This window comes from Balaenoptera acutorostrata, chromosome 5, assembly GCF_949987535.1.
Source record: "Balaenoptera acutorostrata chromosome 5, mBalAcu1.1, whole genome shotgun sequence".
Taxonomy (NCBI): domain Eukaryota; kingdom Metazoa; phylum Chordata; class Mammalia; order Artiodactyla; family Balaenopteridae; genus Balaenoptera; species Balaenoptera acutorostrata.
Genome location: NC_080068.1, coordinates 77,224,290 through 77,246,664, shown reverse-complemented (window position 1 = coordinate 77,246,664; position 22,375 = coordinate 77,224,290). Strand labels below are relative to the sequence as shown.

At 39.8% G+C, this 22,375-nt stretch overlaps 1 protein-coding gene across 10 annotated transcripts in view; it reads left to right on the top strand.

Annotated features, from left to right (window-relative positions):
* The window catches only part of LIMCH1 (LIM and calponin homology domains 1), a 347,042-nt gene that overhangs the window by 226,643 nt on the left and 98,024 nt on the right, over positions 1-22,375 (top strand). For all 10 annotated transcript variants that reach the window (XM_057546932.1, XM_057546929.1, XM_057546930.1 and 7 more), the window contains exons 4-6: positions 12,258-12,364; positions 17,786-17,816; positions 19,809-19,919. In XM_057546932.1, the coding sequence (XP_057402915.1) occupies positions 12,258-12,364; positions 17,786-17,816; positions 19,809-19,919 (249 nt within the window). The remainder of the gene's footprint in view (positions 1-12,257; positions 12,365-17,785; positions 17,817-19,808; positions 19,920-22,375) is intronic.

The window sequence follows — 22,375 nt, the reverse complement described above, 5'->3', positions numbered from 1 at the left end:
GAGTATTTACCTAGAAGTGGAATTGCTGGTTCACATTGTAATTCTGTGTTTGACTTTTTGAGCAACTGCTAAACTGTTTTCCACAGAAGCTACACTATTTTACATTCCCACCAACAATGCACAAGGATTCCAGTTTCTCCACATCCTTGCTAACACTTGTTATTTTCTGTGGGTTTTTTTTTTAATAGCCATTCTACTTGGTGTAAAGTGGTGTTTCATTATGGTTTAAATTTGCCTTTTGTTGTTGTTTGTTTGTTTAATTTCTGATCCAGTTTGGGCTGATATGTGATCCTAGTGCCATTAACTAACTACACAGTGCACACAATATGCAGCTAGGACAACATCCAAAATGATGTGTACCCTGTTCAGTGAGATGTGTCCAGTGATCACACCCTTGGATGTGGTTAGAATGCCAAGTTGTTATAAAAGTTTCTAGGGCTTCCCTGGTGGTGCAGTGGTTGAGAATCCACCTGCCAATGCAGGGGATGTGGGTTCGAGCCCTGGTCCAGGAAGATCCCACATGCTGCAGAGCAACTAAGCCCATGCGCCACAGCTACTGAGCCTGTGCTCTAGGGCCTGTGAGCCACAACTACTGAGCCTGTGTGCCACAACTACTGAAGCCCGTGCTCTGCAACAAGAGAAGCCACCGCAATGAGAAGCCCGCGCACTGCAACAAAGAGTAGCCCCGCTCGCCACAACTAGAGAGAGCTGCACACAGCAACAAAGAACCAAAGCAGCCAAAAATAAATAAATAAAATAAATAAATTTTTAAAAAAAGTTTCTAAAGACTCTTTTCCAATTCTGCATTTATCTCTTTATGAACTAGTACCAAACCCACAGCAGTCCACAGATCACAGTTTGTCTATCACTGCTGTGAGAAATGCTGAAGTTATATTACACGTCAAATATATGAGTATTATTTAATGAGGTATGATAGATGACTTAAGCAGTTTTATTTTAACATAACTGAAAGCTATTTTTCATTCAATTCCTAAATACAGCTTGTAAATTATGCTGAAAAACAACCTGGCAATATAACATAGTAATGTTATTTTGGGTGGGGGGATAGTTTGGTCATTTTTTGGAATCTAGACAGTTTCTCTGAATAGGCTGGCCTCGAGTTCTCCTGATAGAGCACGGTGCCATTGACCCTCAAGTAGGCTTGAATGTCAAGTCCTTGAAAAGAGAAGCAACTGCCTTGTAGACAATCATGAGTATGGAATCCAGAAAGAGAGAGATAAAATCAAGGTGCTGGAGCTTTTGGGTCTGGGCACTCTGTTTCTGTAAATGTTCTGAGGGAAGAAGAGCTAGGCTCCAACCGCTGTATTGGCGAGTAACTGTGCTTGAGAAGGCTCTTCCAACAGAGTTAGTTAAGTAACTTGGGCTTGCTTCATTCTGTGGTTGGTCCTCTTTGGCATCAAGCCTGTTACCTTTGGGAAACTGAGGCAGCGTTGCAGCTTAGTGCCGAGACCCTTTCAAAAGAACATCTTTAAAGGAAAACTAAATTTGATCAGTTATATTTAGAATGTGAAAGATGGCAGTGGTAATTCTGTATTCTACTCTGTAAAGACTTTGAGAGGAAAATCCAAATCTGGTCCAGTTTTGTGAAGGTAGCCAGTGTTGCTAGTTTTATCTGCCCTGGGCCCCCTTCCTAGGGAATCACATTCTCCCTCTTTTGGAAACTCTTCCAGCCCCTATTCCTCCCCACTGTTGATTAAAATGATTCATGGTCTCGTCACCCCATCCCATTAGTCACTGGGGGAGGGGACCTGACCCTAGGCAGGCCAATAAGGGTCTCTTCCTTTTCCTGGGATGTTTTCAAACTGCAAGTGAAAGAGAGAGTTAGTCCTCTCGGGGGCTGACAACCTTCATGTATGAGATTGGAAACTAGGGGATCCATGTGGAGGAAACCTGGGTGCAGTGAAAGCAAGTAAGCCAACATGCAGAGAGAGTGGATAGGAGATGAAGCAATTCCAGGTTCCAAATACACAAAGGCCTGGTTTGTAGTTGCTTCAAAGGGTCAGCTGCCCCTCTACCCCCTTGTGGCAGTGATGCACTGGGCTTTGTAATCCAATATGAGCCTAGGTCCATCTGGGCCTCCCTCACTTGCAAATAAGAGTGCCAACTCTTATCATCACGCCTTCCTGCCCAAAACACTTAGCACATTGCCTTTCATACCCTAAGTATTCAATTAATATGCTTGAATAAATAGAAAAATTAAACTAAAGATAATAGAGCCTAATTGCTGGCTGTTTGCTCTGCACTCTGACACAGACCCCCATTGACGAAAACATGTTAACAGATTGGCTGCAGATGCTTTGAAATATACAGCTTTATATTCTTTTTAAAAAAGTGTTTAGATACAGAACTTGGGATGGTTGACGTGAAGGGATTTAAAACTCTTAGGGGTTAATGACATCTGTCTGTTGATGAAGAAGGTGAGGACATGGCAGAGAGATTTTAGAAAGCAGAGGAGGCTTGTAAAACCCTCTGTAAGGATGGGGAGAAGGGCTGGCCAGGGACGCCAGAAGGATGACCAAGTGGATCCAAGGGGCCCACTGAGGCGGGAGCTTGTAAATGCCTAGCAGCTCCAGACCCAATAAAGCAGCATCATTTCCAGTAGCGCTAGGAGCAGAGCGTTAGGCATTAGGGTGATCAGTAAATAGCACTCCTCTCTTCCCCTCCCAGCTGAGACATAAACACGGGAATCAGAGGTCAGAACGTCAGCTTTACTTCTCATGAGACAAATCAGAGAGTGTGGGTTTAGAGCTGCAGCCAAGTGGGTTTGCTAATCCTTGCTCCTGAATTAAACAAATTCATCCACCCATTCCCAGCACAGCTGGACAACCACAGGCCTCTCCCACCCCAGAGAGAGGCCCCTTCCCACATGGCAGAGACAGACAGGACGCATGTGTCCTACAGACAGGCCATCTTCCACAGAGAGGAAATCCCAAACTGGCTGAGCTGATCATGCCCCGTTCCTTCTCCCAAACCAACCTAGGGGAGGAAGAGTGAGGGGCCAGGAGTGTTGTTGCTCCAGGGAGAAACATGAGGAGCGGGCATGACTGATCCCATCTCAGGTAGAGACAAGAGGTGGTGCTTAGCCACCAAGGCTCATGTCTAAGGCTAACTGTTCCACCTCTGCTGTTTCCTTTTCCTGGTCATTGTTCCCTAATGGAAAGGCGGAGAACTGGGGCTGTTGAAGGTGCAAGCAGTGGAGCAGTTGAATAGACTGGTCTCTACTGAATCAGGAAAGAAAGAAGGCAATGAGAGGAGAGGGAAATGGACTGAGAGGAAAAGGCAGAGAGTCTGGAGATGACAGAGCAGGTGTGTGGGCGAGAAGGAGTGAGCAACCTGGGAGGAGAGGGACTCGGGCCAAGGAGTAGGATGTTGGAAATGGTGATTCCGCAGGGCAGGTGTGGGTGATGATTATGATCGTGAAATGGAGTGTACAAGTAAAAACTCTTGGAATTGAGGACGTCAAAGAACTGTAAAGCCAGGCCGTCAAACAGGTTGCTGTGTAGAGTGTAAAGGCACCTAGAATGATGACTGTAGTCAGTGGTAAGCCTGGTGTCAATGTCCTCCACGACTGTGACAGAAGTAGTGAGCAGGATGGAAGGTGATCATGGTGAAAACTGATGGCTCAAACCTCACACGTGGTGAGGATTCCTCATGAGGATGATAATGTCGGTGGTCTGGGCTGGCAAGGAAGCTCTAGGACAAGCAGGGAGCTGTGTTTCTCCTTACCTGCGGCTTTCCTAAAAGAAACAAGCAGCCAACCTTCCTTGGACTCACCGTACCTTTTCTCATAATCTCTTCTCTGCTAAACTTCCCAAAAGTGTCTCTTTGTGTTTTCCCTATTGTTTTTATTCTACACTGATTTCTTAAGTTCCTGAAATGATAGGTTTTCACCCTATAATTGCACTGAAGTTGTCCCCAAAGTCAATAATGTCCTTCTAATCAGAAATTCCATTCATTGATGACTTAACAGTTTTATCCTAATAATAGAAATAAGTATCACAATGGAAAACATTTATTGTGCCAAACACTGTTCTATTCTAAGCACTTGACATATATTTTCTTATTTAGCTCCAGGACAGCCCTATGACATTGTGAGTATCCCCGTTTTTATGGTCATTCATTCATTCATTCTGTGCATATTTCTTGAATGTTTACTTACTATATACAAGAGATCATTCTAGGTCATATCTAGGTAAGAAAAAGAGCCCTGGCAGGGATCTGCTTGGTTTGGTTGAGGACCAGGAAGGAAGGAGCTGTGCCTGGCTGCAGGGGGCGAGCAGGGGTGGGGTCCGAGAGGTTGTGTACAGTGACTCCTGTAGGGCCTTGTAGGCCTTTGTAAGAACTTAGGCTTTCGAAGAGAAAGCTGAGGCAGAGACCATGTAAGCAACTTGCCCAAGGTCATTCAGCCACTAACTAGCTGACCCAGATATAAGCTCCCAATGAGCTGTGGCTATTGGAATATGGAATGTTCCAAGCTTAATTTATTATTTCTGTTTCTCACAGATCTCCCCTTCCTCTATTCTTTAAGATGGTCCCAATGACTAAAATACTCATCATCAACCAAACCCCTTTCCTTCTCACCCTCTGCTCCTAAATCCACTCAACCACCAAGCCAACAAGGGGTGCTTTCATCCTCCCCCTTTACTGCCCTTACTGCTTCTGGATGAGTTCAGGCTTTCCACATCTCTCCCTGAGCTCTTGTAATTATCTCTTAAACGGACCCTCTCCTCCACCCAGTGGATCTCTCCGGCTGCCACCAGACATATTCTCCTAAAATAAAGGTCGGCTCCCAGGACTCTTTCTGTCCTCATCAACTGGCCTTGATTCCCCACTGTCTAGAGAACAGTCCAAATCCTTCACAAGGCTCTCACAACTCTCTCAAGCTTACCTCTTAGAGCTTTCTTCCCCTCTCCAACCTTACATTCTCTCCCTGGCCCCCGCTGTGCTTCTGCTCCTCTCCTATCCATAAAGTGGTTTCTTCGCCTTCAAGCAACCACCCAGCTGCCACCTTCTGGGTCAGGCTTCCCCAGAATTCCCCCAGGCAGAACGAGCAGGTCTCGCCTCTCAGTGGAAGGCCTGGTATCCTCATTAAGTGCTCCTGGCAAACTCGAACGCATTGAAAGTCTGGCGAGTGGTGATTGTGGCTGGACATCGGCCAGTTAACGGAGCCAGGTTGGAACTCGTACAGGTTAGGAGAGCAACCGTGAACACACAGCAGGCACAGGAAATCCCCAAATTCTATTAATTGTAGGGTAATTTCCTAGAGATGTTTTGGTAATGTATTCCTTAAGTTCTGAAGTTCATAATTGCACTTCTGTTAAAGGGAATTTGTTCGCTTCAAATGCAGGAAACCTAACAAAAACCATGGTTTTTTTTCTTTTTTTTTTTTAAAGCCTTATATATAGAACAGAAATGTAATGTTGGTGTTAGTTATCGATTTTCCAGAAAGTCTGGATCTTCTCTGATATGCTTGCAAATCTTTCTGAGATATCCTAATCCTTAAGGTTTTTGAAGCAAGTATTTATTATAGAAAATGTATTAAGATAATAAATTCACCAGATGTAATCTCAGTTTACATTTTGCTACCTCCGCCTGGTCTTTTCATTTATAGAAACTGAAAATTATACGTTGCTTTATATATATATTGCATTTTAAATACCTGGCAATATAGGTGTCTGGGTTCATTTGAAACCCAAATGAGCACTATGTTCATTTTCTGTGAACTCCAAATCCATCATCGTGTTGCCCTTTCGCTGTTGGCTGTAAAGGAAATAAAGCCAAGGAGATTGGGTAGAGGCCCCGCCCACTACCTGTCTGGTTTCCCTAGAGAACCACTAAGTGCTGGTGCCTTCCTCAGAGCCAGAAAGCTGCACGCTGCTCCACAGTGGATCAAGGAAAGGGAGAAACCCCTTGCCAGTGGGAAATGACAGCAGAGAAAGGGAAAGGTAGTAGCAGGTCCTTGCTCGCCTTCTGAAGACAGGAGGGAGAACCTAGATGAGACGGTGATGTGTCTCAGGGGGCTGCACTGGAATGAATTGCTGGCCCACCTTTCTCCCCCTCACCCCTGCCTTTCCCTCCTGAGGTGCTGCCTTGGGCTAAGGAAGCCTTTTCTATGGCCTCTGGAATCCTCCACCCGACTACAGCCTAGAGCACGGTTGGGCATTTCTTTTTTTTTTTTTTAACATCTTTATTGGAGTATAATTGCTTTACAGTGGTGTGTTAGTTTCTGCTTTATAACAAAGTGAATCAGCTATCCATATACATATATCCCCATATCTCCTCCCTCTTTCCCATCCTCCCTATCCCACCCCTCTAGGTGGTCACAAAGCACCGAGCTGATCTCCCTGTGCTATGCAGCTGCTTCCCACTAGCTATCTATTTTACATTTGGTAGTATATATAAGTCCATGCCACTCTCTCACTTCGTCCCAGCTTACCCTTCCCCCTCCCTGTGTCCTCAAGTCCATTCTCTACATCTGCGTCTTTATTCCTTTCCTGCCCCTAGGTTCTTCAGAACCATTTTTTTCTTTTTTTTAGATTCCACATATATATATGTTAGCATACGGTATTTGTTTTTCTCTTTCTGACTTACTTCACTCTGTATGACAGACTCTAGGTCCATCCACCTCACGACAAATAACTCAATTTAGTGTCTTTTTCTGGCTGACTAATATTCCATTGTATATATGTCGGGCAGGCATTTCTGAATACGCTTTCCTACTGAAATGTTGTTCTGCAAAGCCATTAGGTCCCATAGTGTAATTAGGACTCCCCTTCAGGTACATTTTGGACTAAGTCGGCCTTTCTGGCCTGAACTGGGAACCACCATACAAAGACTATTTCTGTGAGATAATTACAAATGATGACCTACAAGCCGCCATCTTACAAATGGACTTTTGGTACATAGCTTGCACCTAAGTTTGAGGCTGCCTGTATAAAAGTGTCAAGTTGGCAATTTATAACAGTAACTAAACAACAATAATTGCAACTACCCTTTAAAAAAGAAATCTCCCATGTAACTGGCAAGGGCTATAAATACACACCGTGTCTGGTTTTTTGTAGATGGATAAACTGTTCTTCATCTCACCTTTTATGGTCCCTTCTTGACCTGAGTTGACAATAATGCCATGATAATACATAACTTACATAGAATGAGTACCTGGAAGTTCCCAGACACTGGGCGTGTTCTTTATATATAGTTTCTGTAATTCTGACATCCCTGTAAGGTTGATGTCACCCCCTCCCCACCTCACAGATTAGAAATTCAAGGATCGAGAAGGTTAGGAACAATGCCCAAGGCCACATAACTAGTACAAGGATGAGGCTGGGGTTCTAACTGGAGTCCTCCTGACTCCAAAGCTGTTATGTTACGTTATGTATTCCATGATACATTTGTTCTTCTCTCATTTCCATTGTCTAATTAGACAATTTTTCATAAACAAACCTCTGTTTATGTGTATCTTGAACAAATCCAGCTATTTGACGGATCATGAAAATTAATCCTGAAGTCCTTATTATTTCATTTACTAGAATTTTGTGGGGTTTTTTTTTTTCATTCTTCTAAGTACCTAGAATGTAGTGCTTAATTTGTTTTAAATATTTACTGAGCACCTACTATATGCCGGTAAAACTCTGGGGGTAGAGACCATCCTGGGCCTTCCTTCATCTTGCCTTTGGAGCGAGAAGGGCAGAGAAGTACCAGGACTTCTTCAGAGAAGAGGCCTGGGGGAGGGCGGAAAGCTCAGGCCTCAACCCTGGGCCCCCAGGGGATGTTCTCATAAACAGGGGGGGCCCACAAATTAGTGAAATGGGAAACCACTGAGCCAAGAACAAGGAGGAGTGAATGCATAGTAGTTAGGTAAACAGGGGTATAAATCCATATACTACTATTAGTCGAGCACGAAATGAACTCTTTTAGGAACTTTATGTTCCCCATCTGTGTTGAATTGAGGCTCATGTTACAGCACTTTCCCATTAGCCAGAAATAGTAACTTTCCATCAGTAGCCCTTGAGCATTTACCTTAGGAACTTTGCAGTAGTTGTCTCTGAGGTGACCATTATTTTTTCCTTGAATTTTGTGAAACTGGTTTTGCGAGTGAACTCACAATCCTATGGAATTGAATACATGTTTACAAATTTAAAAACCTTTTCTCCAAACTTTTTTTGGAAAGTTTTCAGATGTACAGATGGCATGATGAATACCCGAATACTGTTCACCTAGAACAGGGCCAGTGGACTACAGCCTGTGGGCCCATTCCAGCCCGATGCCTCCTTGTGTAAATGAAGTGTATAGGGATGCTGACAACTTCCTTTCATTTGTGTATTTCTCTGGCTACAATGAAAGAGTTAAGTCATTTTGACAGAGACTGCCACAGGCCCACAAAGCCATATTTACTCTCTGGCACTTTACAGGAAAAAATTGCCAGCCTTTGAGATATAGATTCACCAATTGTTAATATTTTGCCATATTTGCTTTATTTCTTTCTCCAAAACAAGCAGATGTCATCCTCTCTCTCTCTCTCCTGTGCATGCACACACACACATTTTTTTTCTTGAACCATTTGAAATTGTGTTATAGACATGATAACTTGTCCCTAAATAATTCATATATTTGCCTAAAAATAAAGGCATCCTCTCATATAACCACAATACCATCATCATCATGCCTAAGAAAATTAACATTCATCCAATAATATTATCCAACAACAGTCCACATTTAAACTGGACTTTCATAGCCTTATTTACTTCTCCTTTTTTGGATCTAGGATCCAATCAAAGGTCATACATTACATTCGGTCATCATGTCTCTTTAGCCTCTAATTTTTGTTTTAGCATGACATTGACTTTTTGAAGAGTCCTTTAAATACTTCTTTTGAAGCCTAAGTCTTAATGAGTTTGCAATACTACGCTAGTAAGAGCTAAATCGAATAGTCATTGTGGTAAATCGGTGTCTTCACTTCTTCTTTGCCAGATTTGAGAACCAGTTGTGTTGCTTGGCTTCTGAAGCTAAGACACTAAGATGTTAGTTTTGCTTGGAGTTGTAAATGTGGAAAAAACTCAGTGTGAAGAGTAAGGCAGATGGGAATTTGCAGGATGCATTTTAGGTAATTAAAGGCACAGCCTCCCCGCCAGCTGTGGTCGCTGCCCCTGTTAGCTCTTGGCTGGTGGAGGGGGTGCTTTTCTCCTGACTGGGGTCTGGCTCCCTTCCAGCATCATTAGATTGCAGCACGGAGCTGGAAGGAGACCTGCCGTTATTTAAATCTCCCAGCCCAAAATGTTCAGCCTTGCTGGCGATGCAACGCTTCTGTGTTTGCAGTTTGTGTGCTGAAGATAGCGTGGCACTTGGGGCACATCCGGGAATGCACGTGGGAAGAGCACCTTCTTGCCTTTCTTGAGAATCTGACGTGCCGCGGTCTTGCGCCTCTGATGGGACCGCATGGTGGTCACAAGTCTGGTCCTTTTAATGGGGTCCCAAATGATTCCTAGAGAATTCCGGGACCCATCCTTTGCTTTCCTCTGGGTAAGAAGCCCTCAGAGCTCCTAGGCCAACCAGAAAGAGAGTTGCACGCCTAGAAAAGACTCACCTGAACCTCTACAAACCTCTGGAGATGGGAGGGAAAATAGAAAAACTCCAAGGAGAACTGGATAATTTTAAAACATGCAAAGTAATTGCAGGAGAGACTGTGAAGGGTATGGATGACTTCAGACTCTTACCAGCTCATTGTCAGTCTACAAGAGGTGTTGTGAAGGACACAGATATTGTGAATGATGGTACTTCTTACCTACTGAAAAATCCAGGGGCACAGGAAAGAAAACATTCTGGGGTTGGGCCACCCTCCATGGGGGGAAGTGAGATTCGAGTATCTCCTCATTGGTCTCCCTGTCTCCTGTCTTGTTCCTCTTAAGTCCTTCCTTCACACCCTCTACCTCCCCCCAGGCCTACCCCCAGCAATCTACATCTGCTGCAGACCTGGGCATTTACTTCTCAGATCACCACCCCTCTGTGACTTCCATAGCCTGCCTTCCATGGCCTTCAAGGACCCCATGATCAGACCCTGACTCCATAACCTCATCTTCCTTTGATACCAGCCTCAGATTTGATGCTTGAATTCCTCATGTACGCCATGTTGTTTTGCACCTCCATCCTTTGCTGGCTGTGTGGGCTTAATGATGCTTAATTGTTCTGTGCCTCATACTGCTCACCTGTAAAATGAGGATGATAATAGTACCTACCTCATAAGGTTGTGCAGGGATTAAGTGAGCTAATATATGTAAAATTCTTGGAAGAATGCTTGGCATATAATGAGGGCTATATAAACGTTAGCAATTTATTGCTATTGCTCTTATTTTGAACCTGGATGTATTTTTTTTTATTGCTGCATAAAAAATTACTGTAAACTTAGCATCTTCAATCAACACCCACTGATTATCTTAGTTTCTGTAATCAGAAGTATGGACATGGCGTGACTGAATACTTTGTTCACAGTGCTGAAATCGAGGTGTTGGCAGGGGCTGAAGTCCAAGCTGAACTTCTTCCAAGCCTCTTCCAAGCTCATGTTGTTGTTGACAGAAGGCATCTCCTTGCAGCTATAGAACTCATGGCTGGCAGGAACTCTGACTTCACCTTCTTTGAAAAGCTCCCCTGATTAGGTCAGGTGCAATCAGGTCATCTTTTTTTGATCAACTCAAAGCCACTGGTTAATGACCTAATCACAGAGTGATAACCCATCTCATGCACAGGTTCCACTGGCACTCAAGGGGAGGTGATTATACAGGGTGTGCCCATCAGTGGGTGAGATTCTTGGGGACCATCTTGGAATCCTACCTACACACTGGTCATTGGGAAATACTATGATTTTTGTTCGCTTTGTTAAATTGCACTTGGGTGAATATATGATTTATTTACCACCACCATTATTTCAGATTTTTGTAGCATCTTTCTTAGAGCATTTAGATGGATTCACATTGATATGCCTCCTGGAACCAGCCTTCATCATTTCTTTCCTGTAGCTTGAACTACCTGATGGGACCAGTTAGCTCATCAGAAGTCTTTTAGGAAGAGGATAATTGGAGACTTATAACTGATGAACCTGCTGCTAACATCCTAGAGTTCCAAAAGTATGACTCACGATTTGCAATTCCTTCCAGAGCCATTTATTTATTCTTAATGACTCCCAACAGATGACGATCAGAACCCTCCTCAGCTGTTGATTGTGTCTCCTACTCTGCCAGGTCAAAGTAAACTTGTACCTGCTAGAGAAATTTGTCACCATGAGGAGGGTCTTTGACATTATATTCAAAAGATTTCCTTGCCCCCTCATTTTTCCCTTTCCAATTAAGTCTAGATTTCCCCACCCCATTTAATTCAGTTTATAAGTCCACAAAGAGGTATTATTGGTCAAAACCCATTGATAAAGGATGTATTTTAAAAAATTTTTATTGGAGTATGTTGATTTACAATGTTGTATTAGTTTCAGGTGTACAGCAAAGTGAATCAGTTATACACATACATATATCTATTCTTTTTTAGATTCTTTTCCCATATAGGCCATTACAGAGTATTGAGTAGAGTTCCCTGTGCTATACAGTAGGTCCTTATTAGTTATCTATTTTATTTTATATATAGTTGTGTGTATATGTCAATCCCAATCTCCCAATGTATCCCTCCCCCGCCCTTACCCCTGGTAACTATAAGTTTGTTTTCTACATCTGTAACTGTATTTCTGTTTTGTAGATAAGTTCATTTGTACCCTTTTTTTAGATAAGGATATATTTTTGAAGATCAATTAAAAAGAAAAACTTGTTGAAGATGACACTTGGGTAGTAAAACCTATTTAAAAAAATATATATATCCATTTTGAACCAGATTCTAGGCAATAAGACATGGACAAAACTTTGAAGCAATAGGGAATTCATGGGTTTTGAGTACTATTTCCCCCAAATTGCTAATTTCCACTTTCCAATGGCATTTAACTTAGAGTTTTATACAAATGTGAAAAGATAAAGGGAAAAAAATGAATTTGACATAGCTGCGGGTTTAGAAGTTTGAAGTGTCTATTTATTCCAGCATTTCCTAACGAGGTATGATTTTATTATCCAACAGGCCATGACTCACACCTGACTCTTGCTGCATTAATGACTGACATCCCTCCAGTAATTTGGACTATTAAAGAAGAAAGGCTGGTTCATAAAATAATATAAAATAATATAGACTTGGATTTCTTTTCTTCCTTCCAGGACAATATCATATTATTCTTGAGAGGTTGTAAAGAGCTCGGCCTTAAAGAATCTCAACTTTTTGACCCGAGTGACCTACAGGATACGTCCAACAGAGTAACAGTCAAGTAAGTAATGCATGATTTATGTTCAAGGGAAACCCATTTATGGTTTGATTTTCAGTTTTGTGATGATGATGTAAGGTCTAAGAGGCAGAGAATTGGACATGCCTAATAAAATTAAAATGTGAAGGTAAAAACCTAGCTTTCAAAATAAACCACATTGGCCTTCCCTTGTGTATAGCTTTCATTCTGATCAAGCATAATTTTTTGAAATGCAAAAATCATGTATATAGAGTTAGAATTTTAGAGAAAGGGAAGAAAATGTTAGGTGAAACTTAACAGAGGGAGAGGCAAGGGAGAAGTATGCACAAATCTGTTTGGGTTATACAAAAAGCTTTTTTTTTTTTTTTTTTTTAAGCATCTTTATTGAAGTATAATTGCCTTACAATAGTGTGTTAGCTTCTGCTTTATAACAAAGTGAATCAGTTATACATATACAATATGTTCCCATTTCTCTTCCCTCTTGCATCCAGTCGGGCATATGAATACTCTCTTGGAAGACTGCAAACTCCGTAAACAGATTTGAACTCTGTTTATTATGCAAAGAAGTCAATAGATTATGGAAAAATCTCTTCCTCATTTACATTTGTAACTGTTTTCTCATATGTGTCAGTGATCATGTTCTTTGAAGATGGATCATTGGCCATTTGGCTATTGTTGACTGTATCTACTCAGTGAGCCATGTTTGGGGCCAAAGAATTCTTGGGAAAGAATGTTATAGTAAAAGAAAAGGCAATGTGCTTCTCTGTGAAGAAATAGCTCGTGAGCAGAGTAATGAGATGAAAAGTCCTTTTGAGATGGTAGAGGTAATTTTCCTGTAGTTTAAAAGTTCTTTAGACTCTACCAAATTCAGATAAAACATTTTTGAAATTAGTCAAACAGTATTTGGCATTAACATGCTTTAATAATAAGCTTAATTATATAGATAGTGTCTTTGGACTGGCTATACTTCTCCTTTTGATTACTTTTGGGTCATTTTATCATAGAAGGACAGAAAAGAGAAAGAAACCAAAATTCAGAGCTGTTAATTTTTTGCTATTTGCTGATACTGGCTTTTTCTTAATGATGGGGAAAAATAATTGAAACTACTAAATGAAATCAAGTTGGAGTTCATATTGGATTTTATGATTTATGACTGGGAATAAGGGAGAGTAAGCCATGATTGATTATGTAAAAATCACTTCTCTGTTGTCAATGTGCCTTTTCTTTTTTGAAGTACAATTAACATACACTATTATATTAGTTTCAGGTGTACAACATAATGATTCAATATTTGTATATATTGCAAAATGTTTACCACAATAAGTCTAGTTAACATCTGTCACCATATAAAGTTTATTTTTCTTGTGATGAGAACTTTTAAGATCTACTCTCTTAGCAATTTCTTAGCAACTTTCAAATATGCAATACAGTGTTATTAACTATAGTTGTCATGCTGTACATTACATCCCCCTGACTTATTTATTTTATAACTGGAAGTTTGTACCTTTTGACCTCTCTTTAATATTTCTCATGGAAAATTTTTACTTAAGGATAAAAAGAACAGAATAAAAATTATGATATTTGAATATGTAAACCACCATAAACCTCATTTTAGTCCTCACATGCTCCATTTATTTCTGTACCTAAATCCAGCCTCTATAAATCATTATTCATTTTAGGAAATTGTTTCAGGTTCTGCCTCATCTCACATTCATAGTTTCACCTGGGTGGCAAGTGACCAGAAACAATAGTAACTGTGTGACATGGTAGGTAATCATTTGTTACACACACATTGCTTAGAGTGTGAAGGAAAGTTCACTTTGACACTGTTGGCAGCTGCATTCATTTTTTTTTAAAGAGTCACTTTAAATCAATATGTTACTAAACCAGGAGGCTTCTGAGACTGATTGGTTTTAGAAATTCAGAACTCGTATCACTTTATTGCTTTTCTACAAAACCGTGGGCATCAGGAAATCTCGGGTCTACCTCTACATCTGCTAGCCCCAGGTCTATAATCCTAGGCAAGCTCCCTTGCTTCAGTAGGGCTCTGTGTCTTCATCTATAAAATGGAATTGGACAGAATGTTCTTTTTTTTTTTTTTTTTTTGCGTGGTATTCATCCTGAAGAATGTTCCATGTGCACTTGAAAAGAATGTGTATTCTGCTGCTTTTGGTTGTAATGTTCTGTATATATCTAATAAGTCCATCTTATATGTCATTTGAAACTAATATTTTGTTATTGATTTTCTGTCTGGATGATCTGTCCATTGATTTAAGTAGGTATTAAAGTCCCGTACTACTATTGTATTACTGTCAGTTTCTCCTTTTATTTCAGTAAATATTTACATTATGTATTTAGGTGCTCCTTTCTCTCTCTCTTCTCCTTCCCAGACCCCTATAATGAGAACGTTAGCATGTTTGATGTTGGACAGAATGTTCTTTCAGGTATGATTCTAGCTAAAGCTTTCTCAGTGCAGATCTGGGAAGATGGTTCAACCAACTTCTAAAGAAAGCGACTTTAGTTCAAAGGCACAGAAAGCAACCTAAAGGAAAAAAAGTCACTTAGACCAGTGGCACGCAGACAGTCACTTCTCAATTACTGGACAATCTTCCCCTTCTCCTCTTCTTTTCTCTGTTCTTTTTCTCTTTCTCTCTGCTTCTTTTCTCTGTCTCCTTCTCTTCCTTACGCTTCTCTTCCCTTCTTTATCATAACTTTCCATCTATCTCCCATTTTTGCATTTCTTCTCCTCATTTTCTTCCCTTTTAAGTTTTTCCTTCACTTGAGATTATTATTTTCATTAAGCAGTACTTGCCCATCGCCTTCCCCTATGACTATCATTTTTCATTAATTCAACAAAGATTTACTGAGCAGCTACTATGTGTCTGATACTTTCCAGTCACTAGAGAACAGGCCCCCTGTTCACAGGGAATTTATACCCTGTGTCAAGAAATGGGAAGTAAATAAGTAAATTTTAAAAAATTGCAGGGAGTGATAAGTGCTGAGAAGAAAATAAAATAATAATAAAATAATGATGTAAAAAATAGTGACCATGGCAATATATACATATATCAAATCACTGTGTTGCATACCTTAAACTTATATAACGTTTTATATCAATTATATCTCAGTCAAACAGGGGGGAAATAAAAAAGAAAGGTGGTCAAGAATGGTTTCTCTAAAGACATGGCATTTCAGCTGAGGGCTGAGACATGAATGGGAAGCAAGAGCCAGACATGCTAAAATCTATAGGGTATTCAGGGCAGAGGAATCAGGTACAAAGGCTGGGAAGAGAAACAAACGTGATGTCTAGAAAGAGAAAGAAGAGTGGCCAGCCAGTGTGGTAGAAGGGTAATGAGCAAGGACGAGCGTGGTGGGAGGGGTGGTCCACAAGTGTTGTAGGTTGTTGAATTTGGCATAATTATGGAGAAAACATTTTTATTTCGCTGTATGAATATTTAGAAGCACATAAAGAACTTTATATTAAAAATTATGCCATAAATTCATTTCTGGTACTTAGAAAATCTTTTCTAGTATTAGGGAAGATTGGGGCATGGAATGAGCTATCTGCTTCACAACTTTTCTGTAAGTGATGCTTGTTTAACTTGGCACTGTCCAGGGGACATTTGTAACATATGTAGATTTCATAGCTACGGAAGATGAAAGTAGAACTGCTATATTTTTCTGCTTTCCCCTCTGAAAGTTGAGCCAAACATTAGCAGAGATGGAGAACCCCCTACTGACACCAATTAACAGTGGAAGCAATAGGTAGAGGGGTAGATCCCAAAGAGGAAATTTTGATGCTTTTTGAAATTGTCTTTTGAAAAATACTCTTTAGACTAGCTTTCATTGTGGGTAATTTTTCTTCTTATTTTTTTTTGAGAAGTAACTTGAGTAGACTATAAAGAAAGGAAGAGGGAAAACTGCACATGATTACTCTGTGTGTAATTTCGTGAACTCTACGGTAATGGGTGCCAGACGACCTTGATGGGACATGAAAACATAATCCAGAAGGGCATGCAGCAAGTATCATCCAGCAATTGGATGAAAATGAGGAAAGCCTTTGGATTGCTCCCGAGGATGTCTCTGAAAAATGTGGGAGCATTTTCACATAATTGGTTGTTACGTGGAAGTCATTCAAACAAATATTTTGTGAGCTCCTACTGTGTGCCAAGTGTGATTATTTTTAGAACTGGATCACAATTTTAGTCAAAAAACAGTCATTGTCAGTGCAGAAGAAGTCTTATGTTCCCTGTTCTTCAGTTGTTTTTCACAAAAATTTCAAATCTTCTATAGATTTTTGTTTGTTTTCATCTGGTTTTGCTGTTGTTACTGTTGTTGTTAAATTTTTTTAAATCCTAGCAAATATCTAAGCAGATAATGACATATCTTTCTTTCTGTTAATAGGGGGGAATATGAAAACATGCTCTTAATCAAATCCAAATTGGACCACTGCTTCTTACAGTCTAAGTCTCTGTTGATGGTTTATCTCCTTAGTATAGACTAGATTAGTATACACTATAGAGTACATTGTTTTCTAGTCCCTCAAGTCTCAATTGACTTAAAATTGTGCATCTATTCATTAATATGTACTTTGGGTCAGAGTATGCAGCAATAAGGTAACTGGGATCTAAATATCTGGAGGAATTCTTGACTAGTTTATATAATAGAATTACATTCTCCCTCCCCAACTCCCCCCCACTGAAGTTCTGTGGAAAAAAGAAATGTAGCATTTATTTTCCTAGTATTTATTTGTTGACATGTTAAAGAAACTTTGAAATAATTTGGGAGAAATTTTTATATTTCACTGTATGAATATGTAGAAAGTACCACCAAGTAGCTTTTTTTGTTTATAGTTTGAGAATAAACATTTATGTATATTTAAGAATGCATGTGTGTATATTTGAACATAGCATGCATATTTTCCTGGTTATGGCTAATTCCCCAGCACTGATTTATGTCCATAGCAGGAAAGAACAAGTATTTGAATAGCATTGCCTCTTTTACATATATTTTCAGGTCTCTTTAATTAAGTAAGGCTTTAGAACTTCTTTAAAAGTACTTGTATAAAGAAGATTTTGGAAGTGCAATCAGATTTCAATTTGACAGTGATATATAACCAAGGCAAAATTTTACTTTTACAGTTAAACTTTGATTATACAAACATAAACAGTTGTAGTTTTAAATGGAATTCTTCATTTTCCAGATGTTACAAAGCATTCATCTTTCCATGGTGCACTATGGAACTTTAATCCCACCTTATCCTTCTGCATTTTGTTTTCTAAGTAATTTTATTTAGTACCTGAAATCACTATTCATAGACCTTAAAAATAATATATTCTGCTGATTTCATTATATATGTTAGCTTTCAAATACATCTTAAAGGTATCGAAGGGAAGATCACAGTGAAGAAACTGATCATATTTTCTTTTCCTTTTTCCAAACTAGGAGCCTTGATTATAGCAGGAAGCTGAAAAATGTAAGTGTTTTAATTTCACTTTCCAAACTTTTTTCCTTCTCACTTTGATGGTTCAAGTATAAAATTTAGCTCATAAGTTCAATGCCTCTTGAATGCCTTGCTAGAAAGAATCTTTCTTAGAAAACAATTATATGTGCCTCTGATAGAATAATTAATGACTCTGATAGAAATAAAAATGGTAGATTTTGCGGAGAGGGGTGGTCTCTTTAATTAGATAAGGGCTCAGTCCAGAAATAAATAAATGAAAGCTTGCACTCCATTTGTAATTTGGTTTCTTAAACACAGAATGATCTGTTTTAGAACTAACGTTACTTCCTTGCCATTGGTAGGCACAGATGGGATTATTAAATTAAGCAGTTGGGCAAGTTGTTTTGGGGAAAAGATTAGCATAATATAAATAGTGTTGACTGTTGTGGGCCTGTACCTTTTGTGGTTTTTTTCCTATTAATCTTTTGAGTTTTTATTAGTACCTTCCAAAATCAACTTTTTAGAGTTAGATCTTATTTTCCAAGGCAAGTATGTTAGTGCTCTTTTATTTTAAGTTTAAATTGAAGAATGTAAGAAATGACCTTCTGTATATAAAATTTTAAAATTGGCTGTGACCCTCCCCTTTTAAAGAAATTTTCAGGGTGCTATTTTATTTGATTGACATTCTCATTCTTATCTTCTTTTTCTTCCTCTATAAAACCAGGGATATTTGACATTTTTCATCATACAATTTTAAACAGAAACCCCATAATCTAAAACACAACACAGTTCTATCTTCCGTTTTCCTATTACACTTTTTAAGAGAGCCTCATACTCTTAGCACACAGTTATTTTATGGCTCTAGTTCATGTCCTGACATTTGCAATTGTCTGTTCTCTGGAAAGTTATTTGTAAGCAATCAGTTAAAAAAGAATTTCTGGAAGTTTTGAAGTATTTGTAAAGTAACATTTTCCCACAGAGGTAGAAAACCAAATCACATCCTAGCATTGATGCACATAACCATATCTTGGGCCTGTTGCCATCCGGACGCATGTATACATATCACATTGTCCAAAGCATTTTCTGGCCTAGCAAGTAGAGGGAGGTACAATAAATACTTCCCAGCCTAGTTGAAGCAATAAGACCAAATGTGAAAACAAAATAATAGTCTTAGCTTTTCCACAGGCTTCAGATCCCAATAATTCAATTTTAAGGAGCTCATCTTCAGCTGACCCCTGCTGGGTTCTATGGGAAAGTCAATATAAAGAGCCTTTGCTTTTGCAGACAGTTTCTTTGGAAAGACAGAACAAAATTAACTTAGGACTGTAGCTTCAGACCAGTGAATATTCATAGACATTCTTAAACATCCAAGGTTGTTAATTGGCAGTAGTCTTGTCCAGGTTAAAAATTTCCCATCTCAGATTAATAGGAATCTAACCGTACCCCAGAGCTAGGTCTCTGCAGATTGCATTCTTCATTACATTGCTGTCTTCTGACTTTAATTAGATATATTTTGTTGATCTTGTGCTGGAAACCACTAATTAACCTTTATCACTCCTTTGAAAAATTTTTGCCAGTGGTCTTAGCAGAACCTCTGTGCCCACAAGTAGAAATTATGGGCCTTTAAAAGCACCTCTCTCAAAAGGGATTGACAACTTGTTTCATTGCTGGTCTGGGGAAAGACTCCAGAGTTTCTGAAAAATTTTGCTTCCTGGTTTTGAAACCTTCATGACATGAAAATAATTTTGGAGAATTTATTTTTCCTTCTTGCTGTCTTATAGATCACATTCTCACAACCAAATTCTTCCTAAAACTGGAGTCTTATTTTAACTACTGAATCGTGTTTGTGTTGACCGATGCAACATTGGGTTCTTATTAAAATGATTTTACCTAGGATGGATACCTCATGGATGGTGGTTTTTGTAAATTAATGTTGCACATTCTCTCCTCCTGCTTTCCTGTTAGGGGAGCATTATTGATTCCTTAGTTTAAAAGTAATTCTTTGCACGTGGTTCTCTTTCCCAGGTACTAGTGACCATTTACTGGCTGGGCAAAGCAGCAAATAGCTGTGCATCTTACAGTGGGACAACACTAAACCTGAAGGAGTTCGAAGGCTTGCTGGCTCAGATGAGAAAGGTAACTTGACTTTTCTTCTTCATCCCATGATGTTCAGACAAGGTGGGAAAGCAACACATTTGCTTGTTTTTAAGATCTTTACAGTTTCACGTGGTAAAATTGCACAGGCCAAAGATGTCATGCACTCAAGGAAATGACCGCTTGCCTTACCAATGACATCTTTGCCTCATACACCCACGCCTACCTGAACTTTTATTCCCTTCTGAGACTGGGAGATCTGAGCTTTATCTAATTTTAATTCCAAAAGAGAAAGTTCAATCCGTCAGTATATGACTTTAGATACCAAAGAGCTTGGTGCTTATTTTCTTGGGGGAATAATGCCTGAATTAAACAATACAGCATTATACAAAAATGAAGACTTGCTCTGCACTTTCATCCTAAAGGTTATTTTGCTTACCCATCAGGGCCTTGGTGTGGGTGAGGTAACATCAGCCAAGTTCTTGCCTGGGTATCCACTCTGGATGGTCTCTGAAAAACTAGAAGCATTCTCTTCAGAGATGCATATTTTATGACCATTGCATTTGAATGACCTGGAAATTTGGAAAACATGTTTTGTAATAGTCAGAGCTTTATTTGTGTATTTAATTATGGGAAAGACTGACCTAAGGTAGGAATTTGTCCAAGAAACAGTGCAGTGTTTTGTGTGTGGTTGCCTGTGTGTTCCTTTTTAGGGTTCAGCAGGTGTACATTAGCTCACCCAAAGCACTAGCATACAGTGCTCCCCGGGAGCGGCCTCACCCAGCAGGCCTTAGTGAATAGGTAAGGCTCATTGGTAATCAGTAGCATCCATGGGTTTTTTTTTTTATTATTAATTAATTAATTTATTTATTTATTTTTGGCTGTGTTGGGTCTTCGTCTCTGTGCGAGGGCTTTCTCCAGTTGCGGCGAGTGGGGGCCACTCTTCATCGCGTTGCGCGGGCCTCTCACTATCGCAGCCTCTCTTGTTGCGGAGCACAGGCTCCAGACGCGCAGGCTCAGTAGTTGTGGCTCACGGACCCAGTTGCTCCGTGGCATGTGGGATCTTCCCAGACCAGGGCTTGAACCCGCGTCCCCTGCATTGGCAGGCAGATTCTCAACCACTGCGCCACCAGGGAAGCCCCATGGGTTTTGAATAAGGCCCATAGTGCAGCATATATAATTAAGGCCTTCTTCCTCTTTTCTCTAACATGCAAATTAAATGCACCAATGAGACCTCGTTGAGAGACATTCTGTACTTTACAGATTTTCTTTTAATACTGAAAGCAAGAATTTGCTCCAACTTTCTAATGATTTATTCTTCTTTCCTTAAAGCTAATAGTTCTAATAATTCTTTGCATTTGGCTAGAACCAGGCCGGCTCATATATGTATAAATGGACAAAGCTTTCATATTGGTCATAACACATATAAACAAAGTCCTTGAAGCTAAATTCCTTGAAAAATAAAATAAACACACCACTCAATCAAACCCAACACATTGTTTCTTAGTCTTAACTCTTATTTGTCCTTTAATCTTTCATCTCTCTCAATAAAAGATACTTAGGGAAAATACAAAGGTAAGTTTCAGTCTGGATTTGTGGAATCTAAATGTTTGTTGGTCTTATGTTAAATTTGGACTTGGATAATGATAGATGGATTATCTGTTTTAAACTATTTAAAAGCTCTGCCTCATAGTTTCCCTGCTGATTTCTCTTGGAATCTGATTTCTTCTCATTATTGATGTTTCTTATCACTAGTCCAGCTTCTCTATAATCTGAGCAGCTATTGGTCTCTGCAGCTCTCCCAAGTTCCCTTTGTAGTGAGACAGTTGGTTACTAACAACTGCCTTGAAATGACCTGTTGTTGTGAACAGCTGTTACTTTTTTTAATGAATATAGATGACATCACAGGACATGAGGGAGTAGTTAGTATCACTGGCCAAAGCCTGACTTAACCAAAAATGGCCAGCTGTGGTGCTCCCATGTCTCTATATAAAGAGAGTAATTGACCTGAATTTCACAGGTCTATCCAATGCCTGGAAATATTAGATTTATCTAAAGTGTATACGATCTCATTTTATCAATTAAGATTGAGTTTAACTGGGAAATGCAGACAACTCTGCCAGTGGCTTAAATAAGATAGAGTTTTATATCAAACTCATATAAGGTCTGGACATGGGCAGTCCAGGGCTAGTGTGAGGGCCCTGTGACCATCAAGGGCTCAGGCTCCTTCTGTCTTTTTACTCTACTGTCCTCAACTCATGGCCACTCACCTCCTGGTCCAAGATGGCTGCACAAGCTTTAGCCTTCACGTCCACCTTTGAGCCAGGAGAAAGGAGGGCTGAGGAGAAGAAAGACCTATGCCTTCCTTTAAACACACTTCTGGGAAGTCATACACTATACTTCTGCTCACACCCTATTGACTTGAACTTGGTCACGTTTCCATACCTATCTGCAAGGAAAGACTTGGGAAAGTAGATTTTATTTCATTTAAAAACTGT